Source organism: Rhinopithecus roxellana, chromosome 12 (assembly GCF_007565055.1).
Source record: "Rhinopithecus roxellana isolate Shanxi Qingling chromosome 12, ASM756505v1, whole genome shotgun sequence".
In the NCBI taxonomy this organism is placed as follows: domain Eukaryota; kingdom Metazoa; phylum Chordata; class Mammalia; order Primates; family Cercopithecidae; genus Rhinopithecus; species Rhinopithecus roxellana.
Window position 1 is genome coordinate 26,955,542 of NC_044560.1, and position 22,106 is coordinate 26,977,647.

General features: G+C 47.6%; 1 protein-coding gene across 3 annotated transcripts in view; it reads left to right on the forward strand.

Annotated features, from left to right (window-relative positions):
• Positions 1-22,106, forward strand: part of TMEM51 (transmembrane protein 51) — a 68,693-nt gene that overhangs the window by 42,349 nt on the left and 4,238 nt on the right. For 2 of the 3 annotated variants that reach the window (XM_010370080.2, XM_030913505.1), the window contains exons 2-3: positions 15,403-15,477; positions 20,172-20,709. In XM_010370080.2, the coding sequence (XP_010368382.1) occupies positions 20,369-20,709 (341 nt within the window). In that variant the 5' untranslated portion in view covers positions 15,403-15,477; positions 20,172-20,368. Of the gene's footprint in view, positions 1-15,402; positions 15,482-20,171; positions 20,710-22,106 lie in introns of all 3 variants that reach the window. The other variant, XM_010370081.2, reaches the window with a different exon arrangement.

Genomic DNA, 22,106 nt, shown 5'->3' on the forward strand with positions numbered 1-22,106 from the left:
GTGCACCTAGCTCATCCACCCATCCATCCCCCACTCAGAGACACCCAGACTGCCTCCAGCCATCTGCAGTGGACAGCCTTACCCACGGCCCCTGCGTGGGATGTGAACTCAGGTGGAGACCTGCCGTGCTGTGCCAAAGTGAGCTTGGACTACTTTGCAACAGGGCCAGAGTGAGCTTGGACCATTTTGCAACAGCCAGTTGTGCACATCTCCTCCCTACTCTGAATTCAGTGACATTGTGTCAGTAGCTCAATAGTGCTGTGATGGGAGTATTTACACCACAGCAATGGGCAGTGGCAATCACTACAAATCTGGGCTGTGTGTGTATGCATCTGTGTGTGTGTACGTGTGTGCACATGCACACATGTGAAAGAGAGAGGGGGAGGGAGAGAGAGCCAGTTTACCAGCATACCACTGTGATGGGGTATGTGGAGACTTTGTTTTCTAGAGACATGGTCTCACTCTGTTACCCAGGCTGGAGCGCAGTGGTGTGATGATAACTCACTGCAGCCTCAAACTCCTAAGTTCAAGTGATTCTCCCATCTCAGCTTCCTGAATAGCTGGGACTACAAATGTGTGCCACCAGCACACAGAGCAAGAGACAGGGTCTTTGTATGTTGCCCCAGGCTGGTCTCAAACGCCCAACCTCAGGTTGTCCTCCCACTTCAGCCTCTCAAAGCACTGGCATTACAGGCATGAACCACTGTACCCACCCTTTAATTTTATTGAATTAAGTGCTTCCAGACTGGTACCAGAATGGCCATCCGATTTTACATGTCATTTCAAAAAAATTGTTTTCCCAATTTCCAATTTAAAGAGATTTGTGAACAAGTATGTGCATTAAAAAACAATGACAACATAATTTCAAGTCACTTATTAATTCAGCTAGTTGGCCCTGAGATGTAGTGCAGAATTCTAAACATAAGTGTTGACTAGAATTCAGTTTCTAGTTTTGGCATTCTAGGACTCTTTCAAATGCAGGGGACAGAAAACTCAATATAATGAATGAGCTCTTATCACTGAGCACTCCAGGGGTTGTTCTTCAGACACAGCGGGATCCAAGTTTGCAAACAGTGTCATGAGGACTCACTCCCTGTCATTTGGTTCTGCTTTTTGCTGTGTTCATTCATTCCCTGGCAGGCTTTCTCTGCCCGCCACTCTGAGCTGCATGTGCAATGGAGGAGTGTCTCTTTCTCAGCAATTCCAGGGAAAGTTGAAATTTGAAACTCACTGGCCCAGCGTGGGTTACGTTTCCATCTTGAAATTATCACTGTGCCCCAGAGTGTGGGAACGCCCTGACTGGCCAGGCCTGGGCATGTGCCTGCAACCTTGAGCCAGAATCAAGGTCAACCGTATGGACTGAGAATGGGGAGGGCCCTAAAGAAGGAAAACCAGGCACTGTTCCCAGCAGGATGGGAGTGGCTGCTGGGCAGGTAAAACAACAGCATCCTCTCAACTTCTCTGGGGCCCTTGAGACTGACCGGTGCCCCTCCGTGTTGGACACCTCCTCCTGTGACCTTTGGACCCTGTGTTTTCAGGGCTTCCTGGCTTCGCTGACTGAAGAGGCCTTCTCTGCATCTTTACCCAGGCCATCTTCTTACCCTGCTTCTGGCTGAGGCTCTCTCCAAAAGCCCCGTACTGAATCACTCACCTCATTCTTGCCAAGCGTGTGTTGTGACCAGTGCTCCGATTATGGGCACAGGCTCTGTGTACTCTCTCGTCAGGATGGTATCATTATTGCCATTTTACAGATGAGGAAACCGAGGTTCTCAGGGGTGGAAGGAGCAGCTAGTGAAGCAGATGCACACCAGGGTCCTTGCCTTCAGCTGCCATAGCCCTCCACCTCCCTGATCTAGGCGTGTCTCTGTCACCAGGGCCCTCCAGCTCTGAAACGATGTCCCTTTCCTTGTGGTATCTGCATCCAGCCAGCTGCCACCTTTCCTCCCACAACTGTGGGCCTCTCAGCCTGTGTGGGCAGGCTTAGCTTTGGCTATACATGACAAAAGAAAAAAGAAAAATCAGATTCAATAAGATAGACCTTATTTTTCTCTTATGTAAACAGAGTCCAGAGGTCAGCAGTCCAAGGCTGAAAAGGCAGCACCGTGATCCTCAGGGACCTAGGCTCCTTCTGTCTTGTTGCTCTGCCATTCTCTACCTCACACCCCAGTATGGCTGCTTGAGCTCCAACCATCACATCTGCACTAGAACCAATAGGAAGTGGGAAGCAGGCGGAGACATGTCTCTTCATTTAAGAATGCTTCCCTTGGCCGGGCACGGTGGCTCAAGCCTGTAATCCCAGCACTTTGGGAGGCCAAGACAGGCGGATCACGAGGTCAGGAGTTCGAGACCATCCTGGCTAACACGGTGAAACCCCGTCTCTACTAAAAAATACAAAAAAAGCTAGCCGGGCGAGGTGGCTGGCGCCTGTAGTCCCAGCTACTTGGGAGGCTGAGGCAGGAGAATGGCGTAAACCCGGGAGGCGGAGCTTGCCGTGAGCTGAGATCCGGCCACTGCACTCCAGCCTGGGCGACAGAGCGAGACTCCGTCTCAAAAAAAAAAAAAAAAAGAATGCTTCCCTTCCTGAATGTGCCCCACCCGCTTTACACACCCTGCTTAGTCACATGCAACAGCTAGTGAGCTGCCTAACAGGCTGGGTACTGCTATCTTTATTCTAGGAAGTCATGGACAGCCAAGCATCAGCTTACTATGGAGGAAGGGGAACATGGATATTGGGAACCACAAATAGGCAAAATTAGTATTACCATTATTTTTTGAAACAGAGTCTCACTATGTTGCCCAGGCTGGAGTGCAGTAGCGTGATCTCAGCTCACTACAACCTCTGCCTCCCGGGTTCAAGTGATTCTTGGTGCCTCAGCCTCCTGAGTAGCTGGGACTACAGGTGCCCGCCACCACGCCTGGCTGATTTTTGTATTTTTAGTAGAGACGGGGTTTCACCATGTTGCCCAGGCTGGTCTTGAACTCCTGACCTCAAGTGATCCGCCTATCTCAGCCTCCCAAAGTGCTGGGATCGCAGGCATGAGCCACCCCACCTGGTCAATCGGCAAAACTAAACCACCCTGCTGACCAAATGGAAACGTCAGACCAGTGAATCAGCACGCTGTCTTTTCTTTCTCTCCCTCCAGCACAGGGAGAAGGAGGAAAGAGCAGCAGGCTTACTGTGCCTGGAGGTGAGCTGTACTGGACAGGTGACATCTCACCTCGGCCAGGTCTCTCTGGTGCATTCCTCAGAAGGTCAGCCCCATTTCCGGCCCTTAGCTGGGACCTGCTTGGTGTTTACAGATTGATGTGGCAGAGGGAAAAACACCCAAGATGTGTCCAATGAGCCCTGTGAAATCGTTTTCCAGCATGTAAGTTTCACCAGGGCTTCTCTATAGACAGTGAGACCACTTCTGAATGGCATGCTGGCTGTGAAGAAAGTCCATTGTGTCTTTGTTTAGTTCAAAGAGACTTTTTTTTTTCTCTTTTTTTTTTTTTGAGACAAAGTTTCATTCTTGTCACCCAGGCTGGAGTGCAATGGCATAATCGCTGCTCACTTTAACCTCCACCTCCTGGGTTCAAGCGATTCTCCTGCCTCAGCCTCCTGAGTAGCTGGGATTACAGGTGCCCGCCACCACGCCCGACTAACTTTTTATATTTTAAGTAGAGACAGGGTTTCACCATGTTAGCCAGGCTGGTCTCGAACTCCTGACTTTCAGGTGATCCACCCGCCTTGCCCTCCCAAAGTGCTGGGATTACAGGCGTGAGCTACCGCGCCCAGCCGGTTCACAGAGATTTTAAAACCCAGGAGAGCAGATGGTTGTGAGGGTGGGCTAGCCACGGGTCGGGGGAATCATAGCGCCAGCTTTTTTCCTGCAGCATCATGTCTCGGCAGCACCAAACACAGATGAGGAAACTGAGGCTCTGAGGAGCGTAGGGAGCAGCTAGTGAAGCAGATGCATGCCACGGTCCTTACCTTCAGCTGCCGTAGTCCCCCATCTCCCCAATCTCCATGTTTCTCTGTCACCAGGGTCCTCCAGCTCTGAAATGATGTGGCTTTCCCTGTGGTATCTGCACACAGCCAGCCAAACACTCCGCTGGATAACCCTCCACGTGGATAACACACTCACCCCTCAACCCTATGAGACCAATAGTATATCCCAACTGCCGCTGGACAGAGGTGGGATTTAGCTCCCTCCTGTGCGCTGATGAGCCCTGACTTCTCTGTGAAGTGGGGACCAGAGCACTTCCTTCTTGGGGCTGCTGGGAGGTGATGTGTGAAACACATTAGCAATACCATGGAGGTTGTGAGCGCTCGGTCCAGGGTAGATATTTTTTATTACCCAGTGGGAAAGAGGGGCTAAGCGAAGCAAACGTGGGCTGGATTGCACCCCCTCCAAGTTCCTATGTTGAAGCCCCCTGTCCCCAGTAATCAGAATGGGATTGCATTTGGAGATAAGGCCTTTACATAGGAGATTAAGGTGAAGTAAAGTCATATGAATGGGTCCTAATCCAGTATCACTTGTGTCCTTGTAAGAAGAGGATCACTTGAGCCCAGGATTTCAAGACCAGCGTGGGCCATACTGGGAGGCTCCATCTTTACCAAAAAAAAAAAAAAAAAAAAAAATATATATATATATATATATATGTGTATATATATATATAATGTATATTATATATTATATATTTTAAATATATAATATATAATTTATATTATATATATATATTATATATTAGCCAGGCTTGGTGGCATGCACCTATAGTCCCCAGCTACTCAGGAGGCTAAGGCAGGAGGATTGCTTGAGCCTGGATATCGAGACTGCAGTGAACCATGATCATGCCACTGTACTCCAGCCTGGGCAACAGAGTGAGACTCTGTCTCAAAAAAAAAAAAAAAAAAAAAAAAAAAAAAGAGATTAAGACAGACACACACAAAGGGACAACCACATGAGGACACAGGGAATAGGCGGCTGTCTACAGGCCACAGAGAGAGGCCTCAGAAGGGACCAACCCTGCTCAGAAGGAACCAACTTGATCTTGGACTTGCAGCCTATAGATTTCTCTTGTTTCAGCCACCCTGTCTGTGGTGCTGGTAATATCAGCTCTAGCAAACTAATGCAAACTCTTAATCTCTCCTCCCATCCCCTTCCCTGCAAGCTGCCCCCTTTTAACCTTAATTCCAGTTTTATGATTAAACATCTCAGCGTCAATTATTTACAACACATCCAGATGAGTATCAGAGTTGCAGGGGACTGAATGACTCACACTAGGGAAGCTGGTTCTTATGAAGGGAAAACCACACTAAGAAAAACAGGGAATTGTATCTCCTGACCACAGAGACTGAAATTGACCTAGGGAGTTTCTGGAAGCTGCAGCTTGGGGAGGGTCTCCTCATGGGAGTGGGAGGCCTGGGAGGCGCTGGGCAGTGGGGTATGCCACAGGCACCTCACACCTGTATATGGCACCTGCCAGCACACAGGCTGTTTACTTACCCAATAGTTGGTTTGATCAGGCACAGTTCCTTCATCCTGATAAAACGAATCGTTCGGAGTGAGTCGTGTCTAGTTTGAATCTTTGCTGCAGCATTCACCGTGGGACTTTGAGCAAGTTTCTTAACTTCTCTAACTACAGGCTCCTCTTCTGTGAAATGGGGCTTATTCTAGAAACCTTTCCATCAGCTTGGGAAGTTTAAGCATGATAATAAATAACTGAGAAATTAGACTATGATTATAATAAGTAAATAATATTCATAATAGATTGTTAAGAAGAGCAAATATAGACCGGGAGTGGTGGCTCAAACCTGTAATCCCAGCACTTTGGGAGGCCGAGACGGGCAGATCACGAGGTCAGGAGATCGAGACCATACTGGCTAACACGGTGAAACCCCGTCTCTACTAAAAAATACAAAAAACTAGCCGGGGGAGGTGGTGGGCGCCTGTAGTCCCAGCTACTCGGGAGGCTGAGGCAGGAGGATGGCGTAAACCCGGGAGGCGGAGCTAGCAGTGAGCTGAGATCCGGCCACTGCACTCCAGCCTGGGCGACAGAGCAAGACTCCGTCTCAAAAGAAAAAAAAAGAAAATAAAAGTAAATATATAATAAATATTAAAATTTTATAAATAAAAACAAAACAGAATACATAAAATTAATAAAGAAAAGTAAATATATAATGAATATTAAAATTGTATAAATAAAAACAAAATAGAATATATAAAATTAATAGTAATAATAAGTAATAAGTAATAATAAAGACATGAAAGGCACCCAGCACTGGCACTTTGTAGGAGCTTAGGAGAATGTTCACTGTAGATGCCACAATTCCAAAATGTAACAGGTGGAAAAAGAATCAAGTGTGAAAAGTGACTTCCTGAAAATCGCAGGCAGGAAGGGAACCCAGGACTCGAGAAAGCAGCTCTGGCTACATGCTTCAAGTAGGGAAGTCAGGTATAAAGTGGAGACGAGGGAACAGGGAATGGCGAGGGGAGGGGTGCGAGCTGGGCTCAATACCAAAAGAGCTCTTGGCAGCAGGTTTGGGAACCTCTTCTATAGCGATAGCATTGCTGCGGCTAAAAAAGAAAATGTCCACATATGGGCAGGACAAACTTTCTCAAACGGTGTCCTAATCTCCAGAATCACAGCTGGCCTAAGAAAAGTCTGGGAACAGGGAGGGCTTGCTTCTGCAGGACTCATGGGCCTGCAGAGGGCTGGCTGGCTGCTCCACGTACCTCAAGTTTTGGCTTAAAAGCCCTCATATAATGAGTACTTAAAATAAACGTCAGTCTTGTCCTGTCATCAGCACTTTGTAAGTGCAGTTTTGAGCCCCCAGGAAGTGGGGTGCCTGCTGACTCAAGCATGAGAATACCTTTATCAGGTTTTTTTTTTGTCCCTGCAATGTTAGAACAAGTGTAAACTTGGCTCGTTAGCAGAATCCTGGGTTAAAATGTAAACTTGGTAGAGGAGCACCGCCATGCTGAGCCTCCCTCCAACCTGGCCACACGAGGAAAGGGCGCCTAATTCACCAAGCGATTGGTTTTATCAGGATTGAGAAACTGTGCCTAATCAAATCAACTATCGGGTAGGTAAACAGTCTGTGCCGGCAGGCGCCATACACAGGTGTGAACGGGAACACCACCTGTAGAAGTTTCCTGGGTCTGCCATAACAAAGTACCCCAAACTTCATGGCTAAAAACAACACACATTTATTGTCTTGCAATAAATGTGTTCTAGAGGCCAGAAGTCCAACCTCAGTTTCAGGGGCTAACATCACAATGTGGGCAGGGCTGGTTCCTCCAGAGGCTCTAGGAGAGCATGTGTCTCCTTGCCTTTTCCAGCTCCTGGAGGCACCTGCATCCCTAGACTCGTGACTCTCTCCTCACATCCTCCTGCTTCCATGATTCCATCTCCTGCTTCCTCCTTTGACCTTTCCGCTTCCCTCCTATAAGGATACTACTTATTAAATTGGGCCCACCTGGATGATCCAACGTAATCTCCCATCTCAAGATTCTTAATCATGCCCAAAAAGGCACTTTTTCCATATAGGCTAAAAGTTACAAATTTTGATTAGGACCTGGATATCTTTGAAGACCATGATTCAGCCTCCCATATGCCTGTTCCCAAATTCCAGGAAACACGGGGTTGGTGAGCAGCAAAGAACCCTGAGCAGGACCCCGCTTCTTCTCTGCCCCTAACTTGAATGGCATTGAGTTAGTCTCCGACCCCTTCTGGGCCTCTGTAAAGATGAATCTGCCTCCACAGGCCTGTAAAAGATTTCTGGCACAATTAGAGCAGCTTCTGTCTGCAGGGCATTGGGTCAAGGCCCTCAATGCATTCACTCATGGATTCTTCAGCTTTATGGTCACTGGAAACTGCTGGGCAGGCTCCTGACTTAGAGCCTTGGCTCTGTGGTTCCTTCCTCTGCCTGGAATGTTCTTCCCCAGGTATTCACGTGATTCCTCCCTCACATCCTTCAAATCTCTGCTCAGGTATCATTTTCTTGGTGACTGTGTGCCTGGCCACCGTTTTTTTTTTTTTTTTTTTTTTTTTTTTTTTTTGAGATGGAGTCTTCCTCTGTCACCCAGACTGGAGTACAGTGGCGTGATCTTGGCTCACTTCCAACCTCCGCCTCCCTGGTTCAAGCGATTCTCCTGCCTCAGCCTCCTGAGTAGCTGGGATTACAGGCATGCACCACCACACCCGGCTAATTTTTGTATTTTTTTTTTTTTTTAGTAGAGACAGGGTTTCACTGTGTTGGTCAGGCTGGTCTGGAACTCCTGACCTCGTGATCCACCCACCTCGGCTTCCCAAGGTGCTGGGATTACAGGCATGAGCCACCACGCCCAGCCTGTTTTTAAAATCACTACCCACAGCTCTGTTATTTTCTTCTAGCTTGTATTACCTTCTACCATACCACAGGCTCTAATGTGAGCTCTATGGGGACAAGGCCTTCTGTCTGTTTTGATTGTTTCTATATCCTCAGTGCTTAGATCGGGCCTTGGTCCATAGTAGGTGTTCAGTTAATACTGTGTTGTGTAAATGAATAAACACCCGTAATCAAAACTCTGAGCTCGTCACTTATAAACCCAGGGAGGTAGATCCCAGTAAAATTCACTTTGTACAGATGACAGAGCTGAGACTGAGAGCCCTAAGAATTGTCTTGTCTAGGTAATTACTAAGTTACAGAACTGAGATACAAACCCGGCCTCTAATCTGGAGCCCCGGTTCCCAGTCCTACGGCATGACAGGAGGAGTGTATACTCACCAGCACCCTCTGCAGTCCCTGATTTGATAAATTCTCATCTCTGCCCTTCTCTACTTTTTTGCTGCAAAATGCCTCTTAGGGAAGACAAACCAAATGGATCCAGTCAGTGTCCAGAACTGCCTGTCACACAAGGACAAATGCTGAGTCCAGATGGCGCCGAGGTTCACACGAGCCTGGCTGGCTGCCAGGAACACTGACCACAGGCAGCAACGTGGGACAGGCTCCAACTTCTCTTCCAGGCCCCCAATCCTCCCACTCTTCAGATCCCAGGGCTAAGCCTCCAAAGTTGTCCACCTAGGCTGGGTATGGTGATTCATGCCTGTAATCCCAGTACTTTGGGAGGCTGAGGCGGATGGATCACCTGAGGCTGGGAGTTCAAGACCAGCCTGGCCAACATGGTGAAACCCCGTCTCTACTAAAAATACAAAAATTAGCCGGGTGTGGTGGCACACGTCTGTAATCCCAGCTACTTGGGAGGCTGAGGCAGGAGAATCATTTGAACCCAGAAGGCAGAGGTTGCAGTGAGCCAAGATCACGCCACTGCACTCCAGCCTGGATGAGAGAGCGAGACCTCACTGATGGGAATATTGCCCTGCCTTGGTGGAAAGGCTGGCTTTTCTGCTGCTTCATGTGTGAGGATGGCCTAAACAAGGGGGCTTTGTGGACAGGGCTGCCACTTACTAAGCTGAGACTTTGGGCAAGTTTCTCTACCTCTGTGCCTCAGCGTATTCCTTGATAAAATGGACAGAGGTGGGGATAACAGTACCTCCCTTACATGATTGTTGGGTGGGATAAATGAGCTAAATTGTGTAAAGGGCCTGGTGTGTCAGTGCTCTAACTATGTGCTGGCGGTTGGGGGACTAGAGTACTGGGGGTCTGGCTGGTGGTCAGAGCCTGTGCTTAGCCTTGTTTGCCAGGGTCAGGGGGCTGCTGCTGTCATCCCCAGAGACACCGATGGCCAGAGCCTGGAGAAGGTTCTAAGTGTCAGGCTCACACTGGGCTGACAGGGACAGGAGATCTGGATCCCTCAGTGCTATCCTGGCAGAGGAAGACTCTGAAATGTGAGATGTCACATTTCCCAAGAAATACTGAATTCACGTGACTGGGTCTTCCGTGCCGGCCTTCTAAATAAGGCTGGACATGAGCCACCTGCTTAGAAGAAAGACACTATGTCAAGCTCCTCAAGAAAAGACGTGTGGTTCATGAGCTCGCTGCTTCTGCTTCTGGTCCCTGGAGTCTTCAGGATGAACCTGTCTTCCTTAATTTCTCCAACACTTACATGGATGAGCAAGGACCCTGGTGATGTCAGGTTTTATACAATTCACCAACGTCTCGTGTTTGGAGTCGGGGAGGGAAGCTGCCTCTTTTCTCTGCAAGCCATGACATATTCTGGAAGATGCCCACTTTCCCATCGCTGTGGGATTACTGAGGCTGAGCCCTCACCCTGGAATACCCCATTCTCTTACCCCCAAATTCCACCCACAGGAGGCCACAGAGGCCTCAAAGCCCCACAGAGCTGCGTGTGTATCTTCCTTCTCCCTGCCCTCCTCAAATTGAATCCGTCACTCTTTTTGGAAGCTCTTCAGACATGCTCCATTTTGGCAGTGCTACTTGGTGTTTAAAAGCATGGGTTTTAGAATCAGGCGTACGCTATCCCTGCCTTGTACTCACTGTGTGAACTTAGATAAATTACTTTCCCTCTCGGAACCTGTGTCCTTATCTATAAAATAGAAGCAATAACTATTAAATGATGATGCACGTAAAGAGCTCCACAGAGGGCCTGGCACAGAATGGGCATTCAACACACATTGACTCTTTGACTCTGACTTCCCTTCTGTTAGGAAGAATCGCCTCTCTTCCTGCTGGATTATAAAAGTCCGTCTCACACATCTCTGTATCCCCCAAAGTCCCTGGCATACAGTAGGGTACCGGGAATTGTTTAAATAAAAAATTTCAACAAGTCATTTTAAAAGAAATGTTCAGGTCCAGTGGCTCACGCCTGGTAATCCCAGCACTTGGGAGGCTGAGGCAGGCAGATCGCTTGAGCCCAGGAAATCGAGAACAGCCTGGGCAACACAGCGAGACCCTTTCTCTGCAAAAGACACAAAAATTAGCTGGACATGGTGGTGTGTGCCTGTAGTCCCAGTTCCTTGGGGGCCAAGGTGGGAGGATTGCTTAAGCCTGGGAGGTCAAGGGTGCAGTGAGCCATGATCATGCCACTGCAGCCTGGATGACTGAGTAAGACCCTGTCAAAAAAAGAAAAAGAGAGAGAGAGAGAAGAAAGGGAAGAGGAGGGGAGGGGAGGGGAGGGAACATGTACCTGTCATCGCCTCACACTTTTGTCCTGAAACACCTCTGGGAAGGAAGGAAAGGAGGAAGGGAGGAAGGGAAGGAGGGAGGGAGGGAGGGAGGGAAAACTTTACCTGTCACCCTGTCGCACTTTTGTCCTGAGACACCTCTGGGAACCTGGGTGCCTTGCCCAGAAAGTGGCCCCCAGGGACTCAGCTTGGTGGGAACCCGCACAGTGCAGGCACAGGTGGACTTCACAGTCAGCTGGATTTGATTATGAGTTGGTGCCGCTTACTGGTTGTGTGGCCCAGGGCAAATCACTTACCCTGTCCAAGACTCTGAGATGGTGGGGCGGGATCATTCCTTGATGGGTGGCCATGAGGATCGGGTGAGTTTAGGAATGTACCTGATTCATGCTGAGTATCAGCTGCTGCTGACTTCATGCTAGCTACTGCGGGGACTGCTATTCTTGTTACCATTATGCTTCTTACCCTGCCTTGTGTATCACTTAACATCCTTTCTTCTTTTTCCCATCAGCTCTCTCCAGCTGGGCAGCCCTCCTCCCTGCTTCCCTGCCTTTATGCCTCATTTGCACATTGCTTTTTGTCTTTCCTGAGTGCACAGTCTAAAAGATCCCTGGTGCTCTGTTGAAACAGGAACCTGACACCCTTTGACCTTGGTCCGTGGGGAGGTGGCCTGAAACTCCCTCCCAGGCAGGACAGGAGCAGGGACTCAGCGTCTTTCTTCCTACCCCCACTGCCTGGGTTGGAAATTGTGACAAAAGTGATTGTGGGCTGAAACTTGGCCGAAAGAGCCCCTCTGAATCTGTCCTTTGTGATGTGAATGTAGCACAGCCCGGTGGAACCGGGGATCCCTTTTCCAATTATGCAGCTTGGCAGGAAGAGGTTGGTGCAGGGAGAATGCTCAAGGAGCTCCTTTGTCGCAGGGGTTGGTAGTACTGCCAGCTGCCTCCAACTGGCAAGCCCTCCTCCCACTAAAGCCAACTGGGCGGGCCGCTTCTGCAACTGCACCTTCTGGGGCCGCAGCACAGAGCTCAGTGGCCCGCGTGAGGGTCTAGATCCAATTCCCGGTTTCTAAACTGTGTCCTGGAGAGTTTTTCTGCAATTCAGCGAGAAGAGGCAGCGGAAGGCCCAGCCATCAATGCTTGGGCCCTTTACCCCGTTTCGGCCGGGGCAGCACTGCCTTCCATTGTCCCATCTTATTTCAGCCGTTGTCTTCATGTTCAAGTTCATGGAGACTCAATCCAGATGTGCCTGGCTGTGATGGCGCCACTCAGGTCTCAGCCACTCTGATGCCTGGAGCTGGGTCTACCTCCCCGGCCCCCACTCCTCCACACCCAGCGCACGGCCCCTCCCTGCCAGCTCTGGTTGGCCAAGGGTATGCACAGGAGTGGAAAGAGCCTCCGCCCAGCGTGGAGCAGTAAAGCTAAAGGCTTCCATGTTCCCCTGCTGACTTTCACCTGCAAACGCCAAGCAACTGCTGAAACCTCTGGCCCCACCCGGGAATACTGATACAGTCACTTTCTCAGGTCACAGTGGAAATCACATTTATTCTGCATATTTTTCTCATGTTGCCAGCAAATTATTTGCATACGGATACAGGATTTGGGTATCCAGATCTTCCTGCAAGTTAGCTTTTATTAATCCTCTCCCCTTCAGACTTGGACTGCGATTTTCCCCTCATTGATATGAGACATTGGTTAAACTTTTAAACTTGCCAGATATTCATTTGTTTGTTCTATAAATATCTACTAAGTGTCTGTTAAGTTCCTGGCATGAGGTGCTGGGGACTGGAGCAGGCAATGAACAAGACAGACAAGAAGAGTGTTTCAGGGAGTTCATACTCCAGTAGGGGAGACAGGGAGCCAACAAAAAAGCAGAAATGAGATTATTACTGACTGCAATGCATTATCATCACCCATGGGAAGGAGAGGCAAGGAACCAAGCTATACTTGGGTCCCCTGAAGGAGGGGGCATTTGTGTGAGGGAGGGGGCATTTCCACTGAGTGGTCAGAGAGGTGCTCACTGAGGAGGTGGCATTTGAGCTGAGAGACAGAGGTCTCTACTAAAAAGTAGCCAGATAGCCAGGCATGGTGGCTTATGCCTGCAATCCCAGCACTTTGGTAAGGCCGAAGCAGGAGGATCACTTGAGGCCAGGAGTTCAAGACCAGCCTGGGCAACACAGCAAGACCCCATCTCTACAAAACGATTAAAAATTAAAACATTAACTGGGTGTGATGGTGTGCACCTGTAATCCCAGGTACTTGGGAGGCTGAGGCAGGAGGATCACTTGAACCCAGGAGTTCAAGGCTGCAGTGAGCTATGGGTGACAAAGAAAGACCCTGTCTCCAAAAATAATTTTTAAAAAAACTTTAAATACTAAATAAATAAGTAGCCAGATAAGAGAGACGGGTGGAAGGGTGTTTTCAAGCAGCAGGTATAGCAAGTGCCAAGGCCCTGTGGTAGGAAGTAGTTGGTGCCACTGAGGAGCAGAAGGGAAACCACCGAGGGCTGGTGAGCAAGAGATATGAGCTGGGACAGCAAGACAGGAGCCTCATCCAGGCTGGTGGGGCTTGAGGGTCATGGTCGAGGAGTTTGGATTTTATGTTAAGAGTAATACATACACATCGATGGGCTTTTGGACATTCTTGTTACAAACTATTTCAGTCATTCCAAAGAGTATATATAAGATACATGTGAATTATAAGGAACAGTATAATAAAACGCTCGTGTTCCCTTTACTGTTCCCCTCTCCAGTACCATTCTTCACTCTTCATTTCTCCAGGAGGTAGTGTGTGTGTTTGTTTGTTTGTTTGAGACAGGGTCTTATTCTGTCACCCAGGTGTGCAGTGGTGTGCTCAAGGCTCACTGCAGCTTTGACCTCCTAGGCTTAAGCAGATCCTCCCACCTCAGACTCCCAAGTAGCTGGGACTACAGGTGTGAGCCACACACTGGGCTAATTTTTATTATTCTTATTATTTTTTGTAGAGACAGGGTCTCACTCTAGTGCCCAGGCTAGTCTCGAACTCCTGATCTCAAGTGATCCTCCCACCTTGGCCTCCCAAAATGCTGGCATTACAGGTGTGAGCTACTGTGCCTGGCCAGAAGATAGCCTGAATTTGTCCTGAATTTTAGTTTACAGTTTTTGCATTTCTTCCTAATACTACAAAAATAGAGCAATATATCGTTTGGTTTTGCCTGGTTTTGAACTTTATTTAAGTGGACTTCTGCAGTGTGTATTCTTCTGCAATTTGCTTTTCTGTCCAACATTATGTTTGTCAGGATCATCCTCACTGGTGCACGCAGCTGCAGTTTACTCACCTTCACTGCTGGGTACGTAGTAGTCCACAGAGTGACACTGTTGTGGTTTATCCTTTCTCCTGGGACCAATTTCTAATGTTGAACCAAACCCTGCATTCTTGAGATAAACCCAACTTGATTATGATGTGTTATCTTTTTAAAAAATATGGTTGGGCTGGGTGCTCACGCCCATAATCCTAGCACTTTGGGAGGCCGAGGCAAGCGGATCTCCTGAGGTCAGGAGTTCAAGACCAGCGTGGCCAACATGGTGAAACCCCGTCTCTACTAAAAATACAAAAATTAGCCAGGCGTGGGGGTGTGTGCCTGTAGTCCCAGCTACTCAGGAGGCTAAGGCAGGAGAATTGCATGAACCCAGGAGGCGGAGGTTGCAGTGAGCTGAGATCGCACCACTGCACTCCAGCCTGGGCAAAAGAGTGAGACTGAAAGAAAGGAAGAAAGGAAAAGAAAGAAAGGAGAAAAGGAAGGAAGGAAAGAAGGAAGGAATTCCGAAGGAAGGAAGGAAGGAAAGAAAAAGAAAGAAAGAGAAAGAAAGAAAGAAAGAGAGAGAGAGAGAGAGAGAGAAAGGAAGGAAGGAAGGAAAGAAGGAAGGAAGGAAGGAGGGAAGGAGGGAAAGAAGGATTCCATTTGCTGATTTTTGTTTAGGCTGGTGGGTCAGACTTGCCTGTCATTTTCCTCTCCTGCCTTGTCCTTTTCTAGTTTTGGTGTCAAGGTATATACATTCCTTATAAGATGACCTGAGAGTGTTTCCTCTGATATTCTCTGGAGCACATGTCTAAGATGGGTAATACCATGAAAGAGTTTGATAAATGTTAGCTACCATGTTGTCATCCTTCTGCAACTCATATTTTTTGTACAGAATTCTGGCTTCTTTTGGTACCACTTGTCTTGCATAGATACCTACCCTAACCCCTGCCCTTTTCCCCCTAAAAAAAAAAAGAAAACACATGCCTCCCCAACATGTAACTCCAATTGCAATGCTCACAGCTTACTTAGAAAGCTGCATCTCTGTGGTTTTTATAGGTGGATCTTTAACTCAAGACTCTAGCATGAAGAGTTGCCTTCAGGCCTGCCCTGAGTCTCCTCAAGTAACAACAGGTAGGTACGTCTCTAGCTGGTTAATAATTTTTCTTCAAAAACTCAGATATAGAATCATTCATGTCTCCCTTAGGGCTTCCTCAGACATGAGCAGTGATGGGGCCAACCCCAGGGTCTAGAGGTTGAGTTTGGCCAAGCCAGGACCCCAGACTGCCCACCAAGCCTACTGTGTTTTAGTGACATACTGGAAGCTGTGTGGTCCAAATCCTCTAAGCATAAAATTAGCTTCTTTCCATATTTTTGAAAGGAAAAGAACACCATGCTAAATATAGCTTGGGCGCTGTCCAGGGTCAACAAGTCAGGAACGGGACAAACAGCTGACCAGCTGCCCCGCTGGAAGCTGGGCTTCTATAGACCCGATCGACCCATCAAGGTCATGGTCCCCAAAGAGAGGGCTGAACTTGAAGGACAAGTTTACGCTACCGTTGCACACGTAACCCTGCCATCAACTCAAAAAACCGAAACTATTTTATGAAAGCAACACATAGATATTTCTGTTTTCTAATTCTTATTCTCCCAGTAACAAAAAGAAAACGAAAATCATGGTTAATCCCATCACACAGAGAAAATAACTATAAACATCATCATATATAATTCGAGTGTTGTGAAACTTAGTACGATACATTCAATAGTGTTTCTCAACCTTTTCTCCCACCTTCCCCTCCCTGAGAAGTCTTTTTAGACATTCTTTCTGGAATACTTGAAAATTTAATGCCAAGGATGCCCTGTGTATCTATTTATATTCTGTGGCCCTCCGCAGGGCCACAAACCATTGTAATATCCAAGATTTTTTTCATCCCGTCCCCAAGAAACAATTTTTGCCCCTTGTGGGTGATCTTACCCCATTGAGAATACAAACTTTAAATAACATTAAATAACAATTTTTTTGCCTATTTAAGAACTTACTGTTGTGCTGGTCACATACTGTTCTTGGTGCTTTATGTATATTGTTTAATTTATCATAACTCCCCTATGAGGTAGGTACTAGAGAGTTTTTATCTCCCTTTTACAGCTGTGGAAACTGAAGCACAGAGAGGTTAAGTAACTTGCCTGGGGTCACACAGCTGGGAAGGAATAGAGTGAGGATCTGAACCCAGGAAACCTGGGCCCCAAGCTCACTCTTAACCACTCAGCTATGCTACCCTGCAGCAATACAATCAGATTGTGAAAATTTAAAAGAGAGAAAGAGAGAGTAAAGGATACACTTTCCAAGCTTCCTTCGTCCCCAGAAGCAATCATTGGTACAAGTCTGAAAGGTGGCCCCCCGCCCGGGATTTTTACATACGTGTATATATATATAAATACATTGTCTCTTTCATTTCAATGTAAGTACAATCATCTAGGCTTTTCCCCATATATTCATCTGTGTATAGATAATTTTTTAAAAATTAGAATCACACTGAACATACTGTTGTTTTAACCTTGTTGTTTGATTTAAAAATATATTAGCTGCTTTGAGACCATAATTTCATAAGCCATAATTTCATGAACCATAATTAATTAACCAATATTCATGAACCATAATTTATTATGGTTCCTGATCTGGATTATTGGCTATTGAAGTAGTTTCTAGCTTCTCGTCACTATAAAGCTGTGATGAACATCTCTGTACATGATTTTTAGAAGTTGGAATTACAGGCTGGGCGCGGTGGCTCAAGCCTGTAATCCCAGCACTTTGGGAGGCCGAGACGGGCGGATCACGAGGTCAGGAGATTGAGACCATCCTGGCTAACACAGTGAAACCCCATCTCTACTAAAAAATACAAAAAAAAAAAAAAAAAAAAAAAAACTAGCCGGACGAGGTGGCGGGCGCCTGTAGTCCCAGCTACTCGGAGGCTGAGGCAGGAGAATGGCGTAAACCCGGGAGGCGGAGCTTGCAGTGAGCTGAGAACCGGCCACTGCACTCCAGCCCGGGCGACAGAGCGAGACTCCGTCTCAAAAAAAAAAAAAAAGTTGGAATTACAGAGCCAAAGGGCATAACCATTTTTGAAACTTTTATTCTATAAATGCCAAAATTTGCCATCTAAAAAAATGCCTTGAAATTGCCATCCCAACACCTTTCCCCACACTGAGTATTATCACCTGTTTTTAATCATTGACAGTTTATCAGACAAAAAGAAAATATTAATCCTGACATTTTTATCTCTGCCCATGACTCACATCTGGAGCTTGTCTTTCTCTTGTGCAGCATAAGGCAAAGCTGGAATGGAGAATGGATGAGAGCAGGCAGGGAGGGGGTTAAAGCGGCTCAAATCACTAGTCTGCCAGACACACTCCCAGCATCCCAGGTACAAGGCCTGCCTGTCATGCACTTAGCGGGGGTTCAGAACGTGGTATTTTCATCACTCCTGCTTCCAGCACAAGCCCCTGGCTGTGCACTTCTCCATCCACTGAGTCTGACCTTGTCTCAGATCCATTTGGCAGAACTGGTGCATTCCTAAGGCTGCCAGAGCCCCCATCCTTCCTTTTGCCAGCCATGAGTGATACTGTAAGAAATAAATATCCTTGTGTACAGTCCCATCCGGTCCTACCGCAGCTGTCTGCAGTGGGATCCCTATTCAATGCCCTGCACCCCACACACATGCCCATACCAACCTGTTCATATGCCATACATATGCATGCATAGGTACATAGGTGCTCACATGCATGCACGTGCTTATGTGTGCATAAACATGCATGTACACATGTGTTCATGCACCAGTGTACCTTGGTGCTGTTTAACTCCTTCAAGAGCAGAGCCAGTGCACTCACACACACGCACACACACAGTGCTGTGCATTCAGGATTCAGGCCCAATTATGCCAGTGGGACTCCTCTCCCACATAGGCTTTCTGTATGTCCCACCGCCCTGAGCTAGGACACACTGCTGTCTAATCCCACAGTTCCTGTACTTCCTTCCCACTTTATTGGTATTCGCTATAGATCATTTTCCTGCTGGCCTAGAAGCTCTACTAATCCTTAACTTGCTCACTGCTATTGCTCCAGTGCCTGACATGCTGCTTAGCAGGTAGCTAGATGCACAAGAAATATTTGTTGAGTGAAAAAAAGAAGGAACAGACTTCAAGCTGATAAAGGATGTTGTTTCAAATATTTTTACAGGATCTTTTAACAAAGTGGCCAATTTCAGATAAACTCATGGTTTCACAAGAAAATATCTTTGCAGCATCAGATTTCAAGCAGCCTGGTCAGTCATCCTTTTGGAGAGACTGGAAAGAATGCAGAATTGAAAACAAGACCTTGCCCAGCTAAACATCTTGTAAATTTTACTGTTTTGCAAAGGTTCCTGTCACAGGAATAATGTATGGGGAAGCGACTTAGCAAGGGGCATTGCTTGCTCCTCCTCCTTAGTCCTTGAAAATGTTCTAACCTAAAGCCTTAAGTGACTGCTTCTCTGGCTTACTCTGAACCAACGAATACTGTGGAATCTCAGGACCGCTGGCTGCTCCCTTTAGCGCAGGGTCTCTGAGCTGCTTCGTGGAGAGAAGGTTTATTTTGTCCAGCTGGGCACAGGAGCTAAAAGGAAGAATGTGCAGGCCTCTGTCACCTTTAACAAAGGGAGAACTCAATGTGGCTTCAGAGAAGCTTGTCTTGCTCCGTGGCTTCATGTCGCCTCTATTCATTTCATCCAACATTGACTCTGCAAACATTTTTTTTTTTGAGATGGAGTCTTGCTCTGTCGCCCAGGCTGGAGTGCAGTGGCACAATCTCGGCTCACTGCAACCTCCACCTCCCAGGTTCAAGCAATTCTCCTGCCTCAGCCTCCCAAGCAGCTGGGATTACTGGCACATGCCACAGCACCTAGCTAATTTTTTTTTTTTTTGTATTTTTTTGTATTTTTAGTAGAGACAGGGTTTTACCATGTTGGTCAGGATGGTCTTGATCTCTTGACCTCGTGATCCGTCCGCCTTGGCCTCCCCAAGTGCTGGGATTACAGGAGTGAACTCTGCAAACATTTTTTGAGTCCCTGCTGTGTGCCAGGCTTAGAGATGATGATGATGTGGTCATGGGAAGAGACTCACCACAGTGGTTGCTGGAGGCTTTGGGGAGCACATGAAAGGGTCATCTGAGCTGTGGGTGACCAGAGAAATGCAGAAGTTCTGGAGGGTGGTTGGGGGCTGGTAGTACAAAGGAAAGCAGGCTGAGAGATGCAGTAGGAGAGGCAGGAACCAGGCTAAAGCCACCATGAGCAGCATCATTCTAAGAAGCTGGATTTTCTCCTGCAGGAAATAGGGAGCCATTGAGGGTGGTGAACAGATGACAGTAGGCTGTCTGGCCTGGTCATACCATTAGCTGAGTCCCTGTCCCCCAGGTGAGTCTGTTACAACCATCGATTGTGGCCCATTCATCCCATCGCTCACTCTCCCAGCAGCCTCCAGTAAGAGCTGAGATTTTACTGCACTTCATTAAATTCCACACAGTGTTTTAATGACCTGAGCTCCAACCTTTCTGGCCTCCTGCAGGGAAAGGTCTGGCTTTTCCTTTTCAGGGAGTAGCGGGGGCGGCCTCCCTTCTTGCAGCCTGGCACGAGGAGCCTGAGCACGTAAGACATCTGGAATGCATCAAAGGCGAAGCCCAGCCAGAGCCGGCGTGCTCGGTGCTGCTGCTTAACTCCTTCAACAGCAGAGCCGCCACGTTCACAAAGCGTCTGGAATCGGAACTGATGGTCCTCTCTGCTTTTTCTGCTTTCCTTCCAGGCCCTTCCGCCACAGCCATCCACACGGGAGGCCTCGCGATTGCTTGGAACCATCCCGCAGGAGTTCAGCTGATATTTTTCTAGTGTGGGGCGAGAGATTTTGTGGAGTCCATTTAAGGGGTTTTTGTTGTGACTACTGCTTTTTATATATTTATTTTCTTTCTTGGAACTGGGCCTCGCCCTCCTCCCACTGACACGATGGCCCAGTCCAAGGCCAACGGCTCGCACTATGCACTGACCGCCATCGGCCTGGGGATGCTGGTCCTTGGGGTGATCATGGCCATGTGGAACCTGGTACCCGGCTTCAGCGCGGCCGAGAAGCCAACAGCTCAGGGCAGCAACAAGACCGAGGTGGGTGGCGGCATCCTCAAGAGCAAGACCTTCTCCGTGGCCTACGTGCTGGTCGGGGCCGGGGTGATGCTGCTGCTGCTTTCCATCTGCCTGAGTATCAGGGACAAGAGGAAGCAGCAGCAGGGCGAGGACCTGGCCCATGTCCAGCACCCGACAGGCGCTGGGCCTCACGCCCAGGAGGAAGACAGGTGAGGCCTGACTGTCCCCTTCCCTTCCCGGATCTGGGATGGGCACGCATGCATGCACGCACATGCTCACACTTTTCCGTGGTGAAAAGACTGTCATCTACAAGGCTTTATTATCCCATGTTCGCCCATGAAGGCTCTGTCAAAACAATTTATCATTTTACAAATAACTTTAGACTTTTCTACCAGAGCTTCCCAAATAGCATGGCACAAATGGATTACAGGTAAACCAAGATTTTTTAAAATTTTATTACAATATTTTTACATAATGGAATACTATTCAGCCATAAAAAGGAATAAAATACTGTCTTTTGGGCCAGGTGCAGCGGCTCACTCTTGTAATCCCAGAACTTTGGGAGGCCAAGGTGGGTGAATCACTTGAGGTCAGGAGTTTGAGACCAGCCTGGCCAACATGGTGAAACCCCGTCTCTACTAAGAATACAACAATTAGCTGGGCATGGTGGCGCATACCTGTAGTCCCAGCTACTTGGGAGGCTGAGGCATGAGAATCGCTTGAACCCGGGGGAGTGGAGGTTGCAGTGAGCTGAGATAGCGCCAATGCACTCCAGCCTGGGCGACAAAGTGGAGACTCTGTCTCAAAAAAAAAAAAAAAAGAAAAAAAAAAGTCTTTTGCAGCAACTTGGATAGAGCTGGAGGCCATTACTCTTAAGTGAACCAACATTTTGACCTGCCCAGGGTCGCTGAAGAAGGCCTGGGGTGGCCAGCACATTTTCTTGTCCCTTCACCCCAGCATGCTATGTGTATGCTTTGATTTGAAATGGCTGGGAAGCAATTTTCCATTTAAGCAAAAATGCCACCAACAAATTTAAAAGATAAGTGATACATTGGGGAACACATGATAATAGTTGATATCCCTGTTATAAAAAGAGCTCTCACAAATGAATATGTAACATGAATATGCCAATAGGAAACAGACAAAGGTTATGAATATTCCATAGATGTTCAACCAACAGATGTTCAACTTCATTAGTCATGCAATGCAAGCAAAAGGATGTCTTTTTTTTTTTTTTTTTTGCCTATCATATTGATCAAGATAGACAACCCCTACTGTTGGAGAGTTGTGGGGAAGATGGATTGCTGATGAAATGTTGACTGACAGAAACTTTCTCAAGAGTTTCACCATAAGGGGCAGTACTGAAGATGTGCATATTGATTCTATTTCTAAGAGTTTATCCCTGGGAGACAGTCCCACAAGTGCAAAGGAGTTTGTACCAGTATATTTATCAGATCATTGTTTAGGATAACAAAAATTTAGAAACAACCTAAAAAACCACCTACCGAGTTAAATGATGACGTACCTGTTCAGTGGAGTTCTATGCAGCCACTGTTGATCTATATTTGTTAATGTGGGACCATATTCACAACAGTGAGAATGGGAG